Genomic DNA, 26,275 nt, shown 5'->3' with positions numbered 1-26,275 from the left:
CAGTAGCAATTCTGTATTTATGCATTATGTAACCTATTGCATTTTTAGAAAAAGAATTGAAAGTATTTTTTTTTTGTTTTTTTTACAAAAACACATACTGCCGTTTGACAGACAGGAAACAGTTAGCTTAATAATATTATCACAATTATTTCTGGTTTGCAATTATTTGAAAAATAAAAATAAAATGTGCTTAGCACTGCCACACAGGCCATTTGGCACACGAGTGAAGGGGACGATTACTGCTGCACTCTCTCCATTAGCCCCTTTGAACTTACAGAGAAAAGAGGATGAGAGCGCTCAAGGCAAAAGAGGAATGCAGGGTGAGCTGTGCTGTCATTGAACAGGGTAACTTAAATAGCTAACTTTGCTACACAAGTGCCAATTTATTAGCAAACCTACAGAATTGCATAGCAAATTGCTCCACGACACTGCTTATTTTATGCCTTGCAACTTTTCCCATTGCTTTGGTGCTTGATCCCATTACTCTTTCTATTTCTTGTATCCCCTTGCACTGCGCTGTAATTTTCCTTTCCTCCAATCTCCAGTGTCCTATGTTTTCCTGACTCTTGCCAGTCATACCATCACAGCTCATCAGTGTAGCGGTTACAGTCTGCCCATTTTCTGACTGAAGTTATCCGCAGCAGCCGTACCGCATTGCAAGGTTTTTTCTTCTCCATGTGAGGTTTTTCCTTGGGCTCCAGCCTTTATGGCAGCCTTGGCACTCTGTGCAGTCAAATAGCCCTGGCTGCCAGGGAGGACACCAGGACCTCTCACAAACCACAGGTGAGGGAGCGCGCTGAAACAGAGGCTGAAGCCAGACCTAACTCAATAGCTACCAGTAATGAGATTTTAGTGATGACACTGGTCAAGAGCATCATCAGCCTTTGTGTACAATTTGGTCAAATCTTAAATGACCATAACAGGCTGCCTTGACAGACCAGTGCACTTCTCCAGTACCAAAAAGACCATGTATGCCAAGAAGGTCATATCTGCACTTTATTTTGAGTAAACATGTCCAATGAAGCAGACATCACAATCGTACGATCAGAATACCCCTTCTCCAGCCATTAGTAAAGAGATCCTGAAACGTTACCAGGTCTTATTGGGGCGAGTGACCTCACATACCACTGTACAATGGCCAGTATTAGTTCCCGCTTTTACAAATTAACCCAAGAACATGTAAAAAAAAAAACACACCACTTGCTAGACCAAGCACAAGTTGGCTTCAGACCCGCAAGAGGAACAGAATCGGCACTACTATCCTTCCGGGACGACCTAAAAGCAAACTCAACGCATCCTCTGCTCGACCTCTCCGCAGCCTTCAACACAGTAAGCCATGACACCTTGACCAAATGATTGAAAAATATAGGTATAACGGACATGGCACTCTGGACTAAATCATTCCTTGCCGAGAGGACAGAAACCGTATGGATAAAACCCTTCAAATCTACTCCATGAGTTATCGACTGTGGAGTACCACAAGGATCCTCATTATCACCACTATACTTCAACATCTACCAAACTCCAGTAATCAGGATCTTCAAATAATACAACATCACATGCTACAACTATGCAGACGACACTCAAATTATCTACAAAAATCGAAGATACTCAAGCCGATCACTCAACCCTAATAGAATGTCTAAAAGAAGTCTAACTGGATGAACGCCAACGAGAATCAACCCAGGAAACGCTGAAATCATGATTATATCCAAAAACCAAGATAACACCACCCACATTCCCTGGCTGGCGGAAATGGGAGCCGCGCCCACAACATCTAAGGTAGTAAAAAAGCATGGAGTCCCAATGGACAACGCCCTAACCTTAGAACGACAAGCAAACGCAATAATCAAGAAATGCTTCTTCCTCCTTCACACAAGAAGAATCCTACTTCCTCTCGTTCACCCACAAAACACTGACAATCATCACCCTAGTGTCAAGAATGGACTATGTAAACAGACTACTTCGGGATGCCAGAACACCTCCTGAAGAAATTACGACGCATCCAAATTGCTGCAGCCAGACTGCTCCTCAAATGATCCAGAAGAGACCACATCACTCCAGCACTAAAAATACTACATTGGCTCCCAATCAAACAGTGTATCACGTTCAAAACAATGTGCATAACACACAGGGCAATCAGCGGACAGGGAGCAGAAAACCTACAAAAGATCTACAAACCAAACAGACCCCTCAGATCCAACAATGAAACCCACCTGGTACCAAAACCATACATCAAGAAAAAACTAGGGTGCTCCTTTTTCTCCCACCTGGCCGCAAAAACCTGGGACAAACTACCGAAAGTAATAAACACTAAAGACCACCTACAATTCAGAGAACTACTAAAAACCTGGCTCTTCAACACAGGAGAATCAAATTGAAACTAAACAATCAAACAGGAAACACAAAGAACAGGTTAACAGAATTTAGGATGACACAGACAACACCCAGAACCGACTAAGGGAAATTCCTACAATAACAAGAAAGGCGACGTTAGGTGGAATAGGATACAAGCGACAACCCCACGAGGACAGAAATTAACATCCATCCCTGCCCAACTCCACCCAACAACTCACTCATTCCATGACCGCCACCCAGTACCATACTTAGATTAAATGGAATTGTGAATGCTAGCAGTTGCCGCATTCTGACGGAGCAGTGACGTTGGCATGCGCCCTAGGCCCGGACGGAGTTGTGAATGGTGGCAGGTTGGCGCACCTGGATGTAGTTGCGAGTGTTGGCATGTGCCATGCTTGGATGGGGTTGTGAGCGGTAGCGTGCATGAGCAGCTGGATAGGATTGTGAATTCCGACCACTGCCACATCTGGACAGAGTAACGGTTGTTGTTGACCAATGCCGCATCTGGACTGCATTGGGAATGCTATTGAGGCCAGATTTGGATGGAATCGAGAACAACCGCTTGCCGAACATATAGACAGGTTTCAAAAGGTGGGCAGGGGCCAAATTTGGACACAGTTATGAATATTGGTGGGCGTCTAATATGGAAGGGATTGTGAATATTGGCCAGCGCCGGACCTGGATGGAAGTGCAGAGATGTTCACGCGCCACACCTGGAAAGAACGTGGAAATTTAACACATCGCATCTAGACAGTGACACCAATAACCAATCCACTAACAATTTCGCCGCTCTGCATACAGCTCTCAAACTTTAACCAAACACAACCACAACCCTATAGCACAACAAACCACAGAAACTTCACCACACTCCAACAACAAAACAAACCACACAGACTTGAACAGCACAGGACGGCTACTGATTGGAAAAGCACCCCAAACCCAGCGGACGGTGTTAACCGGGTTCAGGCTACCAACGACACATCACTGCTCTCTTGCACTTTTCCCACTAAGTCACCCCCCCCCTTTCCCTTTTCGGAGCCGCCAGAGCGCCACAAGACCACTCCAGTGTTGATCTTGCGTGGTACAAATATCAAGTCATCCACCCATGTCCATCATCTTCAGAAAAAAGCTAAATGGGCATATCAGTATATTTTTGGCATATAAACGCTGCCCCCCCCAAACACCCCTTCCCTGCCATCTGAACAAGGAATGCAGTGGGATGGGTAAATAATCAAAGTTGGCATCTAAAGAAGATTCTTTTAAAAAAGAAAAATACAAAAAAAATGCACTTGAAAAAAAACTTTTTTTAAAGTAATTCTGCTGCAAAAGGTGCAGGGAAACTGCCCATGGAAAACAAAGCTAGCTAGAAAATAGCCAACAAAAAGCAGGGAGACACTGCTAACCACTCAAGGAATGGAGATAGGGGCACAAAAGATGCAGGCCCAGCCAGCACCCACAAACCCTGATCACTTAAAATGTAAGCGTACAGCCTTTTGCAGAAAACAAATAATAAGATCAGCTAGTCATACATTTAAATAGGTTGTCAAGTTTTCTAAGATACGTTCACTTTTCCCTGCTTTAAGGCAGTATTAACAAGTGTTGCATTGAAAGAGGCAGGCTTTTTCAGTTTGGCATGCATCTGTTCCTGCCAGATGATGAAGTCTGCTACATTTCTAAGATTGTTTCAATTGTTTTGCAGGGACTGCCATTCAGGGTGTGGGAGTAAGGCAACAACCCATGACCACCATACAGAAACAAAATCTCCCATTCAAGATTTAGAAGGGCCCCACAATCAACCCAAACACCCACCTCTGTAAAGCAGTGAAATCAACTCTTCTGCAGTTTCACTCATGTCCCTTCTAAGGCAATTGTGATGAATCCTATCAATTATCTGCCTGAAGTCTCCTCCCGGGTGGCCAGGGAAAGGTAGACACTTTCTAATCCAGACCTTGGGGGTGGTGTTCTGCAGGAGGATAAAGTGGGAGGAGAAAAGGCCCAGGGGAATGAGAGGAAGCATTTGTCTTCCTCTAGGGAGGATGGCTCTGCAATGCCAAAGTATGCAATAGCTTTTTGCAATAATCATTGTGCAGTTACACAAGATGAACACATAAATAGGGGTGAAAACAATCAAACTCCTAGGCCTTGGCAAAAATCAAAACCCTTCTAAAATTTGGGAGACCTGTAAAGCTGAAGACCACCCTAGCACCCAAAAGAGCACTGAAATGAAATTTGTGAATAACTACAGCCTTTCCATTTTCAATTCAGGCTTCCGACTAATCCTTATGAAGTTCCTTTAAAGATTATTATAAGGAATACATTGGGGTTTAAAAGTAGAACAGAAACTCAAATCCCTAACTTTTCCATTAGGGAATTCAAGTCCCATAATTCCCCAATGAGTGTTGTTCACGGACATCCGCCCGATAAAACAAAACAAATGTCAGCTGCTGCCTTTGCATCCACCTTCTCCTCCCACTGCGACTCTGCTCTCAGCAACCTCCATCTCGACATCAACACTCCATTCTTGCCCCAGTCATGAGGATCCACCCGAAACATGCCACCAAGCGTAACACCAGCGTACTACTCCGATCTTGCAGACCTGAAACAAGTGCAGAGCTGCAGACCACATCCTCTGACAAACTGGCCTGCCGCCTTCTCCAAAGGCGAGATTGTCTCACCATTCATTCCAAGAAGAGGGCCCACATCCAGGCCTGTGTCTCTGGAGTATCAACTCTTTAAAATCTGCAAGGAACTAGCCAACCCTCCTGCAGTCTCCACCTCGCCTCTTCGCTCTCAGGCCCTCTGCTCTGCACTGGCCACCCACTTCGCTGTAAAAACCCAGGACATCATGAGCACTTTCTTCCTCCTTCCGCTCCCCCAGCCCCACCTCCTATCCCTGCAGGCCCCCCAATCCTTCTCTCATATCACTTCGGACAAGGTGAATAGGGTTGTTCCCTCTATGAAGGTCTTCCCCTGTTCTTCCAGAACTATTAAGGACAACATTGGCTCCCTTGTCCCTGCACTTGCCGATTTCTGCAATCACTCTCTCTCGCAACAGTGTCTTTCTCCTCTTTCCTCAAATACTCTTGTGCGCCCCCTTCTGAAGAAGCCTTCCGCTGACCCCTTGTGCCCAGCTAACTACCGCCCCCACCCCATCACCCCCTTCCTGGGGAAACTCCTGGAGAAGCCGGTCCTCCCTCATCTGGCCCAGCACACTGAGCTTTTTGGTTGCCTACATGATAATCAATCTGGAATCCAAGCATCCAGGGGCACGGAGACTGCTCTTCTGAACCCCTCCCCCCCGTGAAGAACTGCTTGCATCGCTTGACACAAACGCTTCAGCTGTCCTTATTCTACTTGATCTTTCCTCTGCATCTGACACGGTCAACCACTCTATCCTCATAAGACCCTCGGTATCTCGGAGCAGGTATTGGACATACGGCTGGTTCCTCCCAGGTCATCCTCGGCTCCTTCTCTCCTACCTCCATCTCCACCTGTGGCATTCCCCAGGGCTCTAACCTCTCACCCGGTTCTTTAACGTCCATCTCGCTCCGCTTGCTCACCTTATTTCCACCTTCTCCCCCCACTTGCAGTGTTACGCAGCTCTTTGTTCAAACTTCCCTCCGATGCTCCAACTACTTCCTCTACCATTCCCGACTGCCTATCTGCTATCCATTCCTGGTGTGCCTCCAAGGATCTAGGCCTCAATACCAGCAAGGCTCAGATCCTCACTATTGGGACTCCCAGTCGCTTTGGCCTCCCTGCACTCTGGCCATCCTCTATGGGCCCTCCCCCTTCACCAGCATCTGAAGCTAGAAACCTTGGAGTCATCTTTGACTCATTTCTCCCTTTCCTCTCTCACATCAGGGGCCGGGCATTACAAAAGCATATAATTCCATGAGGGCAAGAGTACAATGACGTTACATGACAATGTCCGGAGTAAGACTTAGAATGTTATATTTGTGAGTTGTTGTGTAGTAGTCTATAAGCATGAATATAGAGATCTGGTCTCCCAGAGAGCTGGTTAAATACCCTGTCTCCCTCCCCATACAAGGATGGTGGGCCTCTCTACAGAGCCTCCCTGGTCCTTTGTGAACTTCACATTACCCGTTAAGTTATGGCGAATTTCAGGCTTCGTTGAACATGTGAGACTTACTTTTATACCCATGTTCAAAGTAGTAATATGTTGCAGTCAATTGTGTGGGTTGAGCTGTACAGAGCCAATATTTGTAAATGCTCCATTTGTCATCCTAACAAACCATCTGAAAAGAGCTTAGGATTCTCCAGGATGCATGTATATTACAAGGAAGTGTTTAACTAATGTTGAGATGGATGGATTTTTTCAATAGAAATTAGAAGTTCACATTGCGTGCACCAACATAATGAAGATTGTGTGAAGATAATATGGCAGCACACTGTGCAACTTCGCGTGATGAGATTTAAAGCACAGCGCTTCATACAAAGTAGAAAAAGGATCTGCTCTTGAACCAGACACCCATGATGAGAGGGATGGAAACCCGTGATGAGGGGGATGGAGTAGTTTTGAACATATGCACATAAATATATAAACATGCACACATGGGAAATAGATGAGAAGACTGCATGCCACGGGTCTGGGCTGTGCAAGCCAACGCCTGGGTTTGCAAAATAGATTTCTAGCTTGTTCAGAAGAATGGCTGGCTAAAGGGGAAGGTAGCGCTTGGCAGAGTAACAGCTGCAACATGGAAACCGATGTCCATTTAGAGCTGAAATAGAATGAAGATCGATGGACCCAGGGTTTTGAGCTTGGAAATTGTTGCGAGTGGTCAAAGAAGCATCGGCCACCTGGCAGTGTCAATCTGGGGTTAGTGGCTAAACCTGTAGAAGGGTGACTGGAAGCGAAGATGACTGCTGGACTATGAGAAGGTAAAATACGAGTATAATGGGAGGAGGCCAGATGGATTGAAATGGTGGTCGCATAATGAAAGGGAGCAAGGATGTCAACAATAAATATCTGGCGTGTCAGTGTATGAATAAATGAGTCAGTGCCCAATCAAAGGAGCCTTTTGTTAGCTCTCTATAGCCTCATAAAGTGAAGTGCCCCTACATAAACAATGCGTGTCAGATTTAGCATTGCCGGTCTGTCACCAAGTGGAATCAGTACTAAAACTGTATTGTATGCCCATGTTAGGGTTGTGCGTCCTGCAGGAAGAGGGTTGGGCTTGTATTTGCAATGTCATGAAATTGTAGGTCTATGGGAATGGTGCCACAGTGTAGGCAGCCAATGAGATTGTGGGGACTTGATTTCCTTGTATAGGGGTAAACCATTTGTATTTTGGGGAATTACTTTATAAGGGAAAATGACAGAACTGTGGGAGTGTGTTAACTGTTCTGGAAATGTATATATACTGTATCTGTTCTGTGGTTCAGGGAGACTCGATTAGTTAAATCTCAAAGGAGTTGTCGAGCCCCTCTCCAAGCAGCCGTTGTGAAATAAACTTGCTTTAATGACAACATGCATTCACTTCTTAAGAGGTGGGCTATTTTAGAGTGCAGAGATCCGAGTTCAGCCCGGACACTAACCATTGCAAATCTTATATGTGGAAAAATCAAAACCTGCCAGGCTTATCCCACGATGACGAACATTCAAATACATGCAAGAAAATAAAGAATACTTTTCGCAAAGTGGTGGCATAATTTCAAAGTGACAAATTAGTGAACGGCAATGATGTAAATCCCTGGTGAGGTTCAACAGTTCATAACAGGAAGACTATACTACTGCTAATTATCCCCAAGAGGTCATGATAGATCATTAAAGATTCCCATTCCAAGTTCAACTAACCTTCCTTCTCAAGAGTCTCCGCTTTGACCACCTCTCTAGAAAAGCTGGATTTTTCAACCAGATAATTATACAGATGTGAGGTAACAATTTTGTAAGCAACACACTGAATAGGATATTCAGTTCAGTTCGTTTAGGCCATGAACAATACTTTGAAACCAAAAAAAAAAAAAAATGGTAATGGCAGTTTCATAATGCTAAAGTTTGAAAGTCACCTCACACAAGCACGAACCAACCACAAAGGGGTGACACTTCAGGGTCTCTGATACTTTGAGCTCTAGAAGTCAATCTGGTTACGTTTCCATCGGCGAATACTAGTTAAGAGGTTCTTGCATTCCTTACTTAGAATACTGCAATTACACTGGTCATTGCAAACGTAACATCTAGACGTTGCTATTGCAACACTCTAGACAAGGTTGATAACCAACACCACATGTAAACCACAAAGTGCAGAAAACTATAAAAGCTAATGTTATTTTCGGACTCTGCCGTACCAGCTTCCTTACATGTCCTAGCAATCAAGGCACAGGTTCACTTCAAAACATAAGCATTACCAGCAAGGCACTGTATGAAAGGACTCTAGGATAACTTTACTCAATAGAAAAACATTTCCTGACCCAATTAGCCATTGAACCCAATCGCTATAGTTTAGTGAAAGACTTCACCTACAAAAGTGCCAAACGGGGACCCACAGGCCGAAAAGGATTTCCCCCGAGATTCCACAAAAGGTAAACGATACATCGACAACAACACTCTAAAAGTGCAAGAGGGGGTGGCCACGTTTAGGTCTGGGTTGCAGATGCAGCCCCATCCCTGAAACAAATATGCCAAACAAAGCACCTAAACTCAAGGCCTAAAACTAATGGAGTTGGAAGAATAAACTTTCAACAAGAAATAGAGCAGCATTTCTGCGATGAACGAAATGGCTTCATTCACGTAACTCCAAAGTGCTGACAAAAACCCCCCAGAATTGTTGGCTCATTAACAGAAGCTACTTTAACAAGAAAGTTAACTTGAATCACCACATAACCTCAACATAAATATATCTAGACTAACAAGTTACTTAACCCATGGTAACGTTCTTTCGACGATGTTCCTCCCACGTATTCCTTATCTTTGATATGTCCAATATCCAGCTTTGCTGCTTCAGAAACGTTTTCCTCAGCAGGGGGCGCTGTGCGTCGATGGCCGTCGGCCTGATGTCCCTCAGAGGCCTCCATCTTGGTGTCGACGTCACCGAAGGTATATGTAGCAAGCGCAGCCCGCGATTAATTGGTCATCCTGTCTTAACTTTGTCATTCTAGATATGTTTGGCGGCAACGCCATTATCCCTGAATTAATACCGCCCAGATAGCACCCAACTCACGAGGCCCAGTGTAAGGAGGCTTGCAGGATAAAGCGGGTAACTCACTCACCCTTCGGGCAGATGTAATAGCTACTAAAAAGATGTTTTTTAGGGTTAGTAGCCTCAAAGGGCAGGAGTGTAATGGCTCGAAACAAGCCCCTCCCCACCCCAATATCATAAACCTCAACATTACGTTGAGATCCAAAACTGGGACTTTAAAAGGGATTGGAGGGAAAACATTTGTCAGACCCTTTAAAAACTGTAACCTTTTATTAAAGTAAGAAACTTCTTTTGAAGTGCGCTTAAAAATAGAAAGCACCGGCAAGTATCCCTTAATGGTACCAATCTGGAGCCCTAGATTGGCCCGATGTAACAAAAAGGATTAACACCATCGGTGTATTACGTGTAAACGGATCAACATTCTTATCTCTACACGGGCTGCAGAACATATTCCAACAGCACTATTACAAAGAATTAGTTGCTGGCCTTCTGGCCGAAAGAAAAATATCCATTACTTTGTCCGGAAGATCCCAATCCTTGTACCTCAGCCTCTCAGAAACCACGCGTGAAGGCTGAGGTGCCGATATCTTGGTGGAGCACCCCAACCCCCCCCCACTCCAACCCCTCCCCCCCAAAACCCCCCAACCCCCCCCACTCCCCTCTCCCCCCCCCTCTCTCTCCTCCCCCTCTCTCTCCTCCCCCCCTCCACCCCCCTCTCCTCCACCCCCCTCTCCCCCCCTCTCCTCTCACCCCCCTCTCCTCTACCCCCCTCTCCTCTCCCCCCCTCCCTCCCTCTCCCCCCCTCTCCTCTCCCCCCCTCCCTCCCTCTCCCCCCCTCTCCTCTCCCCCCCTCTCTCCCTCCCTCCCCCCCTCCCTCCCTCTCCCCCCCTCTCTCCCTCTCTCCCCCCCTCTTCCCCCGAGTCCTGAGAGCCCATTGGAGAGATCTAATTCTCAGACGAGCCTCTGATACCAGAAAAATGCAGGATGCCATAAGGCAGAGCAACCTCAGAAAATCGAAGGACGGTAGATGCTGGGCATTCTGGAATTTGGTCACCATCTGCTGAATGTCTTAAGCCCTCACCGCTGGTGGCATGGCTTTACCCAGGGATGCATCAAGGACTGACCCAATGAATATGGAGTCTGTGACGGTATCATGTGGGACTTCTTGAAGTTGAGGAAGAAGCCCAGTCTGAAGGGAGTGACAGGTATAGCCAAGATGTTCCAAAGCCTGTTCTCGGGAACGCCCGTGATCAGCCAATCGTCTAGGTAGGGGTAAACGTGAATTTCCCCTCTCCCGAGACTTGCTGCCACAACCGCCATCAGTTTGGAATACCCTTCTGGGCGGAGGTCAGCCCAAATGGCAAAACTCGAAACCGATAACTGAGAACCGCAAAGGCGAACCTCAGGTACTGACTGTGCTTGTGGTGGATCAGCACATGAAAGTAAGCATCCTGACTGTCCAATGATACCATCCAATCCTGAAGCTGGAGGGCCTGAAGGATCTGAGAAAGGGTTACCATCTTGAACTTGTCCTTCCTGAGGAACTTGTTCAAGTCGCAAGTCCAAGATGGGTCTCAATTCGCTTTCCTTTTTGGGGATAGGAAAAAACGGGGAGTACCAAACCTTGTTCCTCTCCGCTACAGGTAATGGGCCTATAGCACCTTTCTCTAGCAAGGTTAATATCTCCTACATAAGGAGCGGATATTGAACTTTCAAAGAGCTGTTCCCCGGTAGATGACTGAGGTTTTTGCAGAAAAGGCAGGCACTAATCTTGGGCAACTGTTTCCAATGCCCATGCATTTGATGTAATAGCCTGCCATTCTGTCACATGCTGCGACAGTCTGCCTCCCACTGCAGTCTTGTGAATCAAATCCTCAGAGGTTTTGGGGCGGCGGACATAGTGACTGAAGGTAAGGCAGCCGCTGCTGTTGCGGTCTTATCACTTCTTCCCCATCCAGCACAAGAGAATCTTCTTTGTCCTCTGAGCTGGCGGTCCTCTGACCCTTCCAAACGTGGAATAGTGACGAAAGGACCTACCCCACCAGGGAGTACCCGTGGGGCAGTTTGTAGGTTGCCCGAATGCAGCACCATTGGATTTGGCTACTGCCTTAGAAGTGCAGCTTCTCCAAACTCTCATCAGCCTTGCTTCCAAATAAATTAGTGCTGTCAATGGGCATGTTGAGAAGCCTGGGTTGTAGGTCTAGGGCAAATCCTGACTTTCTCAACCAGGCAAACCTGTGCATCACTGTACTTGCCGCCACAGCTCTGCTGATACTGTCAGTAGAGTCAATACCAGTCTGGAGGGATTCGCACATCGCATCTTTCCCATCCTTGACAATATTTAAAAACCTGTCTCGCTTTTCCCCTTCGGGGATATGGTCAGCCACCATGGAAATGCACTCCGAAAGGGTGCGAGTAAACCTTGCTAACGTGCACATAGCCTTAGTCCATTTCAAGGCCATATTGCCTGCCGAAAACTTTTTTTGGCCAGGGCATCGTAACGCTGGTCATCCCTATCCGGAGCGATTGTAGGATAGTTCTGCCTACTGGTGGCGGTGGCACCTTGAACCACCAGACATTCTGGTTTTGGATGTTTGGACAAGCAATATGGATCAGAGCTTGAAACTCTATTTCGGGGTCAACTTCTTGTTGAGAGCTGGAATAACTTCAGGTGCCTCCCAGTTGGTAGCCACACCCCTTTGTAAGGATTGATGAAAAGGCACAATTGGGACCTCTTGTGGTCCCTGGTCCAAAATGTCAGTTAAATCGTCTTGCACAAAGACTGGAGTTGGTCTTAACCAACCCATAAACTCCACAACTCTCTGTATGTCACTTCTGCATGGTCACCGGGGTCTGCCCTACCAAACACGACCTCTGGTGAGGTGTCTAACCCACTGGCATCATGCAGGCCCTCTTAAGTTTTTAATTGTAGAATACTCTGAAATGAATGCCTCAGGCACTGATGGTGGTGCATACTGTAAACCAAAAGGTCTGGATTCTTCAGAAGATTCCTCTGCATCCTCATAAATAGAGGCGAGGGACTTAAAATAGTCAGTCTTAGGTAAAGGAGCATAGATCTTCTCCATGGTAGTAGATGTAATATTAGTGGTCAAAAGGAGCCGAAATCGTCGAGACTTGACGGCTTCGACAGATGTGGCACCGAGGAGTAAGACGCTCAAAGCGTAGGCAGCTTCTCATAAGTTATCGTCGATGACGCACCTTTCGACCCAGACGATGTCGATCTCGAGTCTTTTGGCATAGATGACTCAGCCCTCGAGGGGACTTTTCCTCGACTCACGGGATCCTTCGACCGCTCAAGGAGTCTTGCCCACAGGGTCCGAAGACGCAGGGCGTTTGTTCTTATGAGGTTTTCGACCGGAGCATGGCTTTTGGGTGTAGTCGAGGGGGACAAGGCCACGTTCGCAAACACCTTTAACATTTTTAATCTAAACTCTTCCAATTGGGCCGGTGAGGCAGATTTAGTGGGGGCAAACGACCAGTTCTGGTGAGGAACTGGGAAACGAAGAAGATGGCAATCTATGATGCCATTTGTTCTATGTCTAGACAACGGGTGGCGTGAACCACTACGTGATCGGGATAGTTTGTTCTTCTTGCGACAAGGAGAAAATGTTCGACTCTTCCAAAGTATTTGTTTTTTCGATGGAGTCCAAGGCTTTTTTTGAGGTCCTACCTGCCGCAAGCTTCCCTCTACGCTCTCTCAGGGCTTTGGACTTCATGAACAGTCAGTCCTCACACTTTGAGTCAACCCCAGACACCACAGACAGATCCTATGGGGGTCCGCAATGGACAGCTTTGCACCGCAGTCACAGCATTTCTTAAAACCAGACTTGGGAGTGGACGATGCCAAAGACTATGCCGTTCTTCACGAATTCACTGCTTTTACTCGAAGAAATTGTCGAACATTTTCCTCTCAAAGGAACAAAGCGTACCATATTTGCAGCGTAAGTGCAGAAAAAACTGAAGCCAACAGGCGCTACACATACTCTGACGTTGACAACAAGACCGAGGCCTCCAAGGGACATCGGGTCGACAGGCATCGACGCACGTGCCCTCTGCTGAAAAGAAAAAAAGAATTAAACATTTCCGAAAGCTGGATATTGGAAATCTCAAAGATAAGGAATACGTGGGGGGACACAATCCATTCGAAAATTTCCTTTAGGAATGTATGTAAAGCTGTGACATGGGTCAATGCTACTTATGTAGAGTAAAAAAGGGAAGTCAAAAGAACTTTAGCACCAACACAGTAAAAAAGAATACCTTCTTGAATATTAGAACATGGATGAAGTTCTGAAAAGATCAAAATTATTGCACACAAGGTGGGGGTAAAGAGGATCAGGTGTAGCAGAAGGCTACGAAGTGTGCTTATCAAGCACCACTTAATAAAGGGGCAGGGGGGGCTTAAAGCAGGGGTAGCAAAATCTACTAGTCCACTCACATAGGCAAGGAGCTTTTATGAAGGATGAGTACCACTTGCATGGTAGTAGACCTTGCTGGCGAGTATGGGGAGGTTTGAAAATTATATTTAACGCAAACAAACTTTGTTTGCAGTAAATGTAGAGTTCGAAATTGAGGGGAGCCGAGAGCTATTAAGCTCCTGCTTTAGACTACAAGAGCCTAGTTAGCTTGACACCAACAGCTACCAGGAGATAGTTTTGCCTCCCCAGGCCAACTGATGCCAAACAAAAACCTATGTGAATTTAACTCTGTCCATTTGGGACCATCTATGAATGAACATTAGGACACATATATGGGGCATTTAGAAAGCGCTGGTAAATATCACCAGTCACCATGGGACGAGTATTTCCCCCTTCAGTTGAATATGTAAACTAAGGAACTCTCCTCTCCCTGCAGATCTAGTGGGATTTTAAAGAATTTGCAAGGCCTGCTTAAGGTACCAACTTGATATACCTTTAACAATAGGATACATGCATATGATGGCAATACAGGCAACAGGCAGGTAGTGCTAACACATACCGCGGGTGCTCCTGTTAAGTATCTGAGAAATACCCGAATTGTGTTGTCAAATAAATAAATAAATGCTTCCCATTATGGTCTGCTGGGTACTATAGTTGAAATAATAATAAAAAAAAAAGAATACTCTCATGAGTGACTTTGCCCAATATGGTTCATCTCTGAAAGGTACAGAGATCATGGTGCAAAGCAAAAAGTTCCAAAAAGTCAGTATAACGAAGGCTACAGGAGAAAGAAACAAGGGAAGAATAAGAAGGTGGGGGAAGGCGTGAGAAAGGTTTGACATTTTCCTCAACAATGTAAGGGTTATCTTTTTTGATGATTCAACTATAGCACCAATCCATCTTTTTCATGAGTGGCCTCATGTCTAAAAATGTTTAAGCCAATCCAATAGCCGTGATGAAAGCATTTTCAATCAATTGTTGCCCGCTCATTTCACATTGTTCATGCATAATACGACAAACTCCTAAAACAATCACTGAGATAGAAATGTACCATCATTAAACATTTAAATGACAAGAGGGATAAAAAATTCACACAACGTCAGTCTCTTTCAAGAAAACGTAAAAACCACCCACCTTGTGAGAATAGTGTGGATCCATAATTCTCGCAAGACCAAAGTCACCGATCTTAACCACCAGATCTTCAGTGTTAATGAAGAGATTTGCTGGTTTTAGATCCCGATGAAGCACATTTGCTGAATGGATGTACTTGAGCCCACGTAGCAGCTGGTACATGAAAAGCCTGGCATGCTCCTCCCGTAGAGGGCCTTGCTCTAGCAGTTTAGCCATGTCCGTCTCCATGTACTCCTGAACAATGTAAACAGAGTTCAGCTCTGTAAGGGAGCTCACATCATCAGTCAACTGACTGCCGCTCGGACCAAGAATTTCAAACACCTTCACGATATTATCGTGGTCAAGCCGCCGGATGATTTTGATCTCACGTAGAGCATGCTTAACACTTTGGGGATCAGTAAGAACTATTTTTTTCACAGCCACCTGTTTGTCACAGTCGTTGTCAACAGCAGAAAAAACCAAGCCATTGCCGCCATAGCCAAGAGGTTTCAAGTCCATATATCGAGAGCCCAAATCAAAACCATGAATGTTCATAAGGCTTTCAAATTTTTCTGCCATTTCGATATTTTCGATTCGTTGTGGATTTTCTCAGTGAGGACTCAGGGATATCATTCAGCAGCTATCTTCAGAACTTCAAGGAAGCAGGGAAAACAGACTTACGTGGAAGATGGCAACAAAGTATTCTCATTGCAAAGGCCTGATGGTTTCCATTAACAAATACCCCAAAACTTAACCTGTACCTCGTATTCATTACAGTACTCATAGTTAATAAAACGGTGCAGCATTTTTTGGAGGTTGAGGAAAACACGCAAGAAATGAAACGGAATGAAATGACATACTATGCACTCTGTTCTAGTGGACAGAACAAATTAACATTTAACAAAACGTGAATAAATATGCACGCAACAGGCTTTTCTTAACATCCTTCGCACAGTGCAGATACATTCAGTGTTGGACTGGTCCTGAGCAGCAGCATTCTATGGTGCTGGTAAACAACAATTATTTCCTTTTCGCTGCTTTTACTTTATTCTGGTTCAATTGGAAGCTATGGTGGCACTTGATTTACTGAAGATCCCTTCCGTCAATGATCAGGTGGCTCCAGCTCACCACAATCACAATCGAAGCTACTATCCATTTTATTCCTTGGCTATCTAAAAAGAAGGGGAAAAAAAAAACATTGTTACAAGGGCACTCATATTAAACCATTAAATCACCATTACAGACATCCGGGGACAACATACCAAGTTGCAAGCCACTTGCCAGGCATAAAAAGTCACATTCCCCTTCAATTCTCCACAAACAAAGCAGATTATTTCTTGCTCTCCAATAGTCGAGTATCACTAGCCAATGGCCTGCGCAAGACCTTTTTTACGATTTAAACATTTAGCACAATGTACATTTAGCACAATGTAAAATAAACTGATCCAAGCTACACCTTGTGGAATACGAAACTAGCCACGCAACCAAATGTATGCCCTTGAAAGAACCTGCTGCCCCTTTCATTACAGGAGAGGAATGACACATTTTCTATTCTTCCAGTTCAACCATTACATTCTATCCATACAATGTCTCCTCGTCAGCTATCCTCCTAATCCACTACCTTTGTTACAGGGACAAAAATGTACAAACACACAATTCAGATCTTAACTTCCATCCTTCTAATGTATATAGCAGCCCTCATTTTAACACCCTTCACATACTCCTAATCTACCCTTCGGACACTATTTGTTTGGATTTATATAGCGCACATCTGCCCTGGGGCATCGTGGCGCTGAACGTAGTCTTACTTGTTACAGGCATACATAGTGTATATATAGATACATGCAGATGATATAAGCAGTTTTAATACAGTAGTGATTGTTTACATACAGTTGTGGTAGAGCAGTTGATTAAGGGGGGCGGGGGAGGAGGGGTTAGTTAAACAGCGTGGTTTTAAGTAATCTGCGGAAGGCATGGTATGAGTTTTCGTTCCTTAGAGCGGTGGGGAGTGCGTTCCAGTTTTTGGGTGCTAAGTGTTGAAAGCTGGACCCTCCGGCTTTGCTTCTTTTGAAGGTGGGTACATAGGTCTGGTTGGTCATGCGAGACCTGGTGGATCTAGTGGATGTATTGAGGGTGATTCTTTCAGAGAGATAGGGCGGGGCCTTGGCGGAGAGGCATTTGTGTGTGATGGCCATGGATTTGAATAGTATGCGTTCTTTTACTGGAAGCCAGTGGGCTTCTTTTCTGGCTTGGGAGATGTGCTCCCTTTTAGGGATGCTTAGGGCTGCTCTTAGCGCGTTGTTTTGTGTGACTTGCATTTTGTTTAGGTTTTTTGCCGACGTGCCCAAGAAGAGGGCATTGCAGTAGTCCAGTTTGGTGCCTACTGTGGCTCTGGCTACGGCCAAGCAGTTTTTTGTGGATAGGAAGGGTTTAACGGCGTTAATTATCTTGGTGGTAAGTGCAGCAGAGGAAGCTATGGCATTTACTTGTCGTGTCATAGAGAGAGTGGAGTCAAGGTATACTCCTAGCGTTTTTACTGCGGTGGAGACTGTGATGGTGGAGTTGTCTATGTTAAAGGATTTGTACCGCAGTGGGAGTTTGTTTAGTGTTTCTTTGGTGCCAACTAGTAGGATCTCTGTTTTGTCTCCGTTCAGGCAGAGGCCGTTGGCTGCCATCCAGGTTTGAATGGCTGTATAGATTTTGGTTAATGTTACTGCATCTTGTTCATAAACCCCAGTAAGTGGGAGCAGGACCTGAGTGTCGTCAGCATAGTTGGTGTAGGCTATGTGACGACGGTCCAAATCATTGAACAGAGGGAGGGTGAAGATGTTGTATAAGGTGGGGGCAGTGCAGGACCCTTGTGGGACGCCGCAATGGATAGTGGTGGGGGTAGCGCTCGCGGAGTCAGAGAAGACTTTCATAAGTCGACCCTCGAGGAATGATTTGACCCAGGAGATGGCTTCAGGCGAAAAGTGTGCTTCATTTTCGAGTTGCGTGCCTAGAATGTTGTGATTGACCAGGTCAAAGGCGGCAGATAGGTCTAACAGGAGCAGGAGTGCTGGTTTGCCTTTGTCCATGATGTCATTTAGTTGGATTTTAAGATCCAATAGGGCCGATTCGGTCCCATGTCCCGGGCGGAAACCCGATTGTCTTTTTCCTAGGATGCGATTTACTTCCAGGTGTTGCTGTATTTGTGTGTAGGCAACTTTGTCGAGGATCTTAAGCAGGAAGGGGACGGTTGTGATAGGTCTATAGTTGTTAGCGTTTTCGGGATCTAGAGTAGGTTTTTTGAGAAGAGGGCGCACCCAGGCTTCTTTTAGGCTGGTTGGGACAGAGTTGGTGTTGAAGGATGCATTGATGAAGGTTTTAAGGAATGGCGCCAATGTTTCTACGCAGTCTTTGACTAGTTTGGCGGAGCAGGCGTCGCCTTTACAGTTGGAGGGTTTGATTCTGTTAACGATATCTACTACCTCTTTTTCTGAGACTTCTCTAAATTTGAAGGGTGTAATGAGATTAGTCTTTTTGTTCTCAGTCACTGTTTCAGTAGGGGAGGCTGATAGAATGTGCTGAGTGAGATTTTTGTGATGGTCTAGGATTTTTGCTTGGAGGAGTTCAATTTTATTCAAGAGGGCGGATTGTATGGTGTTACACCAGGCTTGGTCCTTGATAATCTCTTGAGGCTTAGTGGCAGGTGTGGAAAGTTCCTTGAAGATGGAGAAGAGCTCTTTGGATTCTGAGGTGGCGTTGGAGATTCTTTCATTGTAGGACGTGGATTTGGCTGCTATGATACTTTTTTTGTATTGGGTGGCCAGTGATTTGTAGGAGGCTAGTGAGGATGCGTTTGGTGCATTTTGCCATAAGTTTAGGGCTTTGCGTTTTTTGGTTCGTAGTTTTTAGTTCTGCTGAGCACCAGGTATTAGCGTGTTTGGTGTTTTTGGATTTTTTCTTTTGTAGGGGGGCGATATCATCTATGGCAGTGCTGATGGTGGTTTTGTAGATATCCGCCAGTGCAGCTGGGTCTAGTGTGGCAGGGAGGTTAGAGAGGGGGTCAAGGTAGGGGGAGATATTTTCTTTTGTGAGGTTCTTGGCACTCCTGGCTAAGGCTGGAGGCACTGGCTTGAGTTTTTTTAGCGAGTTGTTAGGTGTAGGGATGAGGAAGTGAATGAGAAAGTGGTCGGACCATGGGGTGGGTGTGATGGAGCTGATGTCAATGCCACAATTGTGGTCAGCTATCCAGTCAAGAGTACGTCCTTTGTTGTGGGTAGGCTGGAGTACTTTTTGTTCAAAGCCCATTTCTTGGAGAGCTTGTGTAAGTGTAGTGGAGGGTCTATCTTTCTGGTCGTGGAGTCCCAGGTTGAGGTCTCCTAAAAGGATAGTTTTGGTAGTAGTTTTAAGGTTTTCCCCTAGTAGATGTGAGAGGTTGTCCTGAAAGTCCAGTATTGGGCCTGGCGGGCGATATACTAGATTAAAGGTGATGGTTGTATTAGGAGAAAGTGCGATTTTTGCCGATAGAGAGTCTACGTTCTCCCCTAGTTTGGAGGAAAGTTGTCTTATTTCTAGGAGATCTTTGACTATAAGGGCTACTCCTCCACCTGTGGACAGTGTTCTGTCCTGTCTAAGGATGGAGTATCCTGATGGGATAGCTAGGGAGATGGCGGGGCCAGCAGCGTTGTGTAGCCAGGTTTCGGTGATGGCAAGTATGTCAAGGTCGAGGTTGGTTAAAAGGTCATGAATTTCTGTAGCGTCCGCAGGGAGGGATCTGGCATTAATTAATGCACATTGTAGGTCTGGGCGTGGTAGTGGGGTAGGGCTGGAGTTCTGTCCTTTGGCTGCCTTCTTGGTGGTGGTCGGTTTGTGGTGTTCCGAAGTTGGCTTGTTTTCAAATTTAGCTAGTGGGGTTTGCAGTGAGGATCTGGAGCGGAGGCCTAGTAATAGATTCCTAGCGTTGGTAGCTCTGGGGTGAGTTAGGGGTGTGCTGTGTTTGTGATCTGTGGGTTTGGTGAAGAAGGAAGGGTGTAGGGGGGGATGAGTGCGGAGGGTGGGGGTGTGTTGTTGGTCATGATGGATGGGCACAGGGCAACACAGTGGCTAGGTATAGGCAACACAGTGGCTAGGTATAGGCAACACAGTGGCTAGGTATAGGTAGAGGTGGCTAAGTGTGGGCAACAGGGCTACATAGGGGTAAGTTGCCACGAAGTGATGTACAGAATTAAGTAAGCCGGAATATTAATGCAGATACTTTTCACATTGAGTGAGGAACATCATAAAGGTGAGCGTGTCGAGCGCGTGATCATGTAGCAGATGCAGTAGTTCGATCAGACGTATATGCACGTTGGTGGTCAAATGTGGTATGGCTGCAGGAGTACAGGTTGTACAGGCGGTGGAGAAGCGCTATTGTTACAAGCAGTAGTGTACCTGGTTAGTGGTCGATCGGTGGGGCTCCATATCTGCCGGTAGCAATGCAGGGTTTCTGGCCGACGCCCGGAGAGGCAAGGACAGGCTGGGACAGGAGCGAGAGCCTTTGTGCATGCCTTAGTGCAATGCCGGCTACGCCTCCCGGCTTGGATTGGCTATGGAAGTAATGCTGGTCAGCCAGTCAGGAAGGGCGGCAGACTATCGTTACATCTCTCCGTGCTTGATATACAACCCTTAATCTGCACTGTGAAAGAAAGTAACTAAGTAACGTTGTTCTATATAGAAGTGTGCTTCGTGCCTTGTCAATTACATAAACGGCAGAGCACTTTGTTAAAGCAAGCAGCCAGTAACCAATCTTCAAATAATTATATAAAACATACCGCAGCCTGATAAAGTAATCGCCTTTAATGATTTACCTCCCAACTTCCAAAATAAACTGCGCTTTTCATGGCTAAACAGTAATTACCCCTGGTCGAATTCTGGTCAGTGTAAATTTAAACAAACTAAACAATGTGCACGTTTGCAACTGACAGTCCCTAGTCTTCATCTGTCACTATCGAAAAAGTGACAAGACAGAAAACATTAGGGCTTTCTTCAGCATCAAGTACGCTGCACTAGTCCTCTTGAGGACTGTGTAGAAACTCGCACTAACCTGTTGTGGATGGAATATGTCCTAGGCTGGTGAGATCAAACCATACTATAATATAGCAGGTTCCACAATGCTGATACAGACCCGCAACAGGTGCTAGAAGCCCCATGTCCTTCCAGGAAATAAAAAAAATATATATATACAAAAAACAAGACTATGCTTGCCCTCGGCTATTAAACATTTCAATTGGGTCACCATAGATTAACTAGAGAGAAAATACAATTTAAAAGGACTAGACCGCTGGGAAGAAGGGAGACACAGACGCAAATCGTCTCTGGCCCCAGACGCCCAAATTCCCATCATACGGTCAATAATATGATCAATTGTAAATGTTGCAGAGTGCAAAGTTAATGTTGAAAATTCCAAGTGTTAGGACAGTTAAAACCATTCAAATGAGACAGTACAAGACTCCACTCTTAGTATAAGGCTGTAGCACCTGAGTATATGGTAGCGTAGACAGAAAGAGCTGCCAGGTGTATCTTGGGAGGGAGGACTGTAGATTCAATACAAAGAAATAGTACACATATGGTCCAAAGAAACACTTAAGTATTGTAAAAATAAAGGGTTTATTTAAATACAAGTAGTGCCAGATCAATCTTGGGGGGGGGGGGGGGGGGAATAAGTACCATCACATAATATATAACCACAATTATAAAAACACAACACTATGCTTTAAAGTACACAGACCAAAGCAGAGACTTCATTTATAAATTAATATTTCTAGGTAAGTCAGACCTTTGTATATACATTCAGTATAGAGCACACCTATTCTTGGGAGTAAAACCAAAAGGTTATTTTTCAGATTACTTTAGGGTAATAGAAGTGTAGTAGATACCTGTCAGTTATACCGTGACGCTCAGCAAGAAATCACTTAGTAAATGAACTGGACAACATACTTTTCTGAATAGTGGAACACTTGACAGCAAAAACCTATAACTCTGATTCAGGATATCAGTTATTCTAAGGGAGTTGGACCCTGGGGTGTAATATTCAATTACAGTTGCTTTTCAGTTGAAAAGACTAAGGGAAGCAATGCATCACCTTATTTTTGGATGGCACACATCTATGCAAAGTAAGTAAAACCTCTATATACTTTAAGGAACTACCAACAACCTAAAAGGCAAGCATGAGCTAGGCAGACTTATTCTGGACAGGCGAACAGCAAATCGAGGGAAGCAAGACCCAATTGGGGACACTCATACAATTATCCTGTGAAACCAGCAGCATTACTTTTGGGAAGAGGAACTCAATTCACAGGTGAGTATGTTAACCTTCTATCTACTTTGTTAGAATGGCGAGATAGTTTCTAAGGAAAATAAGACTGAGAATACTTATTTAAGAAGCCACATAGCAGAGCGTCTCCACCTTGCGACCCTCAACGTCCACTCAGTCAACAAACACTCTGCTGACATCTGCCGCCTTCTTGAAGGCACTGGCCTGGACATTCTTGCACTCACCGAGACTTGGTTCAATGCCAGCTCAGTCACTGCCTTGGACTCCCCCCCCCCCCCTACCCGACGGCTTTAAGATCATTTCCAAGCCTCGACTCACCGTGCTGGCAGTGGGGGATCGCCTTAATCTTCCCTGAGTGGATTCCTTCTTGCACCCTACCCGCTCCGCTCTACTTGTCCTTTGAGAGGCTGGTATGTAAATTGGTCATCTCTCCCTCCTCCACCCTGACTATTGCTACCGTTTAACCGACTCCAGGTGCTACTTCCCCATTCCCCTCTGAATGGGCTGATATTTGGTTCCTCTTTACTCTCAACCACTTCCAAACCTGCTGCTTCTAGGTGACTAACATCCAATTAGACTCCCATGGCACAGCATTCACTCTTCTTCGTTGATCTCTGCACCTCTCCATCTCTCTCTCCATTCTCCCTTTTGGTCCAACCCACTCGAGGCCCTCATCCACTCTGACCTCCCTCACATTCCCTCTCATCTCCCTTGGTCGCCCCTCTCTCCTGGGTCCCTATGGCCCTCTTTCCACATCTCCAAAAGCCCTGCCAACCTGGTTCACGAACATCCGCCCGATGAAACAAGTGTCAGCTGCTGCCTTCACCTCCACCTTTATCCGCCCCTTGACCCGCCCAACTCTGACTCCACCACCAACACTGCTTTCAGCAACTTCCACCTTTCCATCACCAACAGACTTGCCCCAGTCACGAGGATCCGCTTGAAGCCTGCCTCAAAGCTTAACACTTGGTACGACTCTAAACTTGCAGACCTGAAATGAAAGTGCAGAGCTGCAGAACGGAAGTGGAAAACCTCAGGCTAACCCTCTGACAAACTGGCCTGCCTCCTGCTCCAAAGGAAATACAAACTCTAGCTGTGCCAAAAAAAGTGCCCACATTCAGGCACGGGTATCTGACGCAGCCAACAACACTGCTGAACTTTTCAAGAGCTACAGAGACCTTGCCAACCCTTCCGCAGTATCCTCTTCCCCTATTCCTTCTCAGGCCCTCTGCAACACACTCACCACTCACTTCACCACCAAAACTCATGACATCCTGAAGAGCCTTGTTACACTCCCAACCCATCCCTCACCACTTTGCCTCGGTTGGCCACTCGCTCTCCTCCTTCGACCCAGTCTCCCCAGAAGAAGTCACCAGAGTTGTCCGCTATATGAAGACCTCTTCCAAACAGGACTCCCCTTGCTCATCCAGAACTATCAAAGACAATGTTTCCTCTCCTTTGCTTCAGGTTCTTTTTCCCTCCTCCCTCAAGCACTCCCTTGTGAGCTTCCTCCTCAAAAAAAACATTAGAAGATCATTCCTGTCCAGCCAACTACTGGCCCATCTCCATCACCTCCTTCCTGGAGAAACTGCTGGAGAAGTTGGCCCTGTCCCAACTCAACTCTCACACTGAACTTGTTGGCGGTCTCCACAACCATAAATCTGGACTGAGCATCCAGAGGCACGGACACTGCTCTTCTGAACAACTGTGAAGAAATGCTTTCATCCCTGGATTCAAACTCCCCTGCATTCCTCATCCTTTTCAATCTCTTTGCATTTGACACAGTCAACCACGCCATCCTCATACAAAGGCTCCATGACATCGTTGGTATCTCGGAGCGGGCACTGGACTGTTTGCCCACCTTCCTAACTGACTGCTCCTCCCAAGTCATCCTAGGCACCTTCTCCTCTCCAATTTCCTTCTCCACCTGTGGCGTCACGCAGGGCTCTATTCCCTCGCCTTTGCTCTAACATCTACCTTAGTCAACTGGCACTCACCTCCTCCTTCTCCCCCAACTTCCAGTGTTATGCTGTCGACACGCAACTCTTCTTCAAACTTCCTGCTGATCCCCTTGCACCTTCCATCATCCCCGAATGCCTTTCTGCCATCCAAGCCTGGTGCACTTCCAACAATCTCTGCCTCAATGGCAGCAAAACAGAGATCCTTCCTATTGGGACCCCTGCACCCGAGTTCTTCCCTTCACTCTGGCCCTGCTCCATGGGCTTTCCCCCGGCTCCCTCTTCTGTAGCCAGAAACCTCAGAGTCATCTTTGACTCTTCTCTCTTTTTCCTCCCCCACACTCAGGACATCGCCAAGAAGTCCCACTTTCAGCCCTTCCTTCTCAAAGGAATTTGACCCCTTCTCCCAAAAGCTTAATGTTACCCAGCCCCTGGTTCACTCTCGGCTGGACTATTCCAATAGCCTCCTCCTGAATCTTCCACTTTGCCACCCCTCCATCTAATCCAGAATAGGGCAGCAAGACATATCCTTGACCTCAAGCAGAGGGACTGCATCTCTCCTGCCTTACATAGTCTTCCCTCAGGCTCCCGGTTGCTTCACAGATTAAATTAAAAATTCTTCTGTATCATCCACAAGGCTGTCTGGGGCCTGGGACCCCTCTATCTGCAACTCTGAGTAAATATTCCCCCTCTAGACCTCTGTGCTCCTGTGGCACCAACTCTCTGTGAGAGAGTGAGAGAGTGACTCTTGATTGGTGTCCAGGGCCCTTATCCATCCTCAGGGCCATGAACTCCCACACTGAATCACCCCCAGCTTCTCTCTATCCTCAGCACTTGCTTCGGCTCACCCTCCATCCTCGGCTCACACTCACCTTTTGTGGCCCTTCAACTGCTCCCCAAGAGCACCCCAGCACCTACCTCTCGCCCTCTCCCTTCTGCACTTACACATTATGAACACACACACAAGGCATAGTAGGCTTGTCTTCCCCTCCCCACCGTATCGCCACAATGCTGAAAAAGTTAAGTCAGACAACCAAAACAGCATGGATGAATGTCCTAGAGAAGCAATCTTCACCAAAAGGGAAAACGATTGAAAGATGTACATTCCGCTACAACACCCGGTTGCCAAGCAATATTATCAAGATTTGTCCATTAATGGAAGGCCGGGAAATGTTACCAAGATTGGGCTTTCACACTTGCCAGCATCCGAAATGCTGGATTACCTCAAACTCTACAGTCCTCTCAAATTTCCTCCAATATCGCAACCAGCCCAGAACAGATGCCATTTCTATGCTTGGAAATGGTTCCACTGGTATACCCAAACGATTAAAGGTTATAGTTTACAGAAATACTAACCAATTAGGCACTAAGATTTAGGAATGAGGAAGGAACTCGCTGCCTTGTGGAGACTGGCAACCTTAAAGACATATGGGAGAGCTCATTAGAGTAACAGTAATGAAAACTGGAAGGAGGCAGGTACCTTGCAGGAGTCGCAAGAATTGGTCATACTTGATAACCGCCATGGTAGTTACGAAAATGAAGATGGCAATAGTGCATTTAGAACTATTGAACTTTAAAACAAAAGAAAAATGAAGATGTTAAATATCCTGCAGAACTACCAGAAACTGGTAGAAGGTGGGGTGTCAGGATGAGTTGTGGACAGTTTAATTCCCCCTCGGATTACTATCTCATGCAGATCACATGCTCTTTTCATACCTCCTTCCAGTGTTCAAACACTTTGCATTTCCACAAAGCAAATGAGGCAGTGACATTTTCTTAATGCAACAAAAAAAGTTGTAGAATAAAATCACTGAAAAGAAAGAAATTTGGTGTCATAACTACTGCAAAACATCTTAAAACTAGAGTGGAGTTTAACATCCCAATTGGGGTGGAATTTCCAAGCAACCATACCACGAAAATCAGATCATGATATGCCAGCAACATTTCCTGCATAAT

General features: G+C 45.8%; 1 protein-coding gene across 6 annotated transcripts in view; it reads right to left on the bottom strand.

Moving 5' to 3' along the window:
* The window catches only part of MAPK6 (mitogen-activated protein kinase 6), a 203,391-nt gene that overhangs the window by 132,140 nt on the left and 44,976 nt on the right, over window positions 1–26,275 (bottom strand). For all 6 annotated transcript variants that reach the window (XM_069624839.1, XM_069624840.1, XM_069624835.1 and 3 more), the window contains one exon: window positions 15,089–16,236. In XM_069624839.1, coding sequence (XP_069480940.1) covers window positions 15,089–15,643 — 555 coding nt within the window. In that variant the 5' untranslated portion in view covers window positions 15,644–16,236. The remainder of the gene's footprint in view (window positions 1–15,088; window positions 16,237–26,275) is intronic.

The sequence above is a fragment of the Ambystoma mexicanum genome, chromosome 11, assembly GCF_040938575.1.
Source record: "Ambystoma mexicanum isolate Mex_15411 chromosome 11, UKY_AmexF1_1, whole genome shotgun sequence".
In the NCBI taxonomy this organism is placed as follows: Eukaryota; Metazoa; Chordata; class Amphibia; order Caudata; family Ambystomatidae; genus Ambystoma; species Ambystoma mexicanum.
Note: the sequence above shows the minus strand (reverse complement) of the source record. Positions and strands in the feature narration are given on the sequence as shown.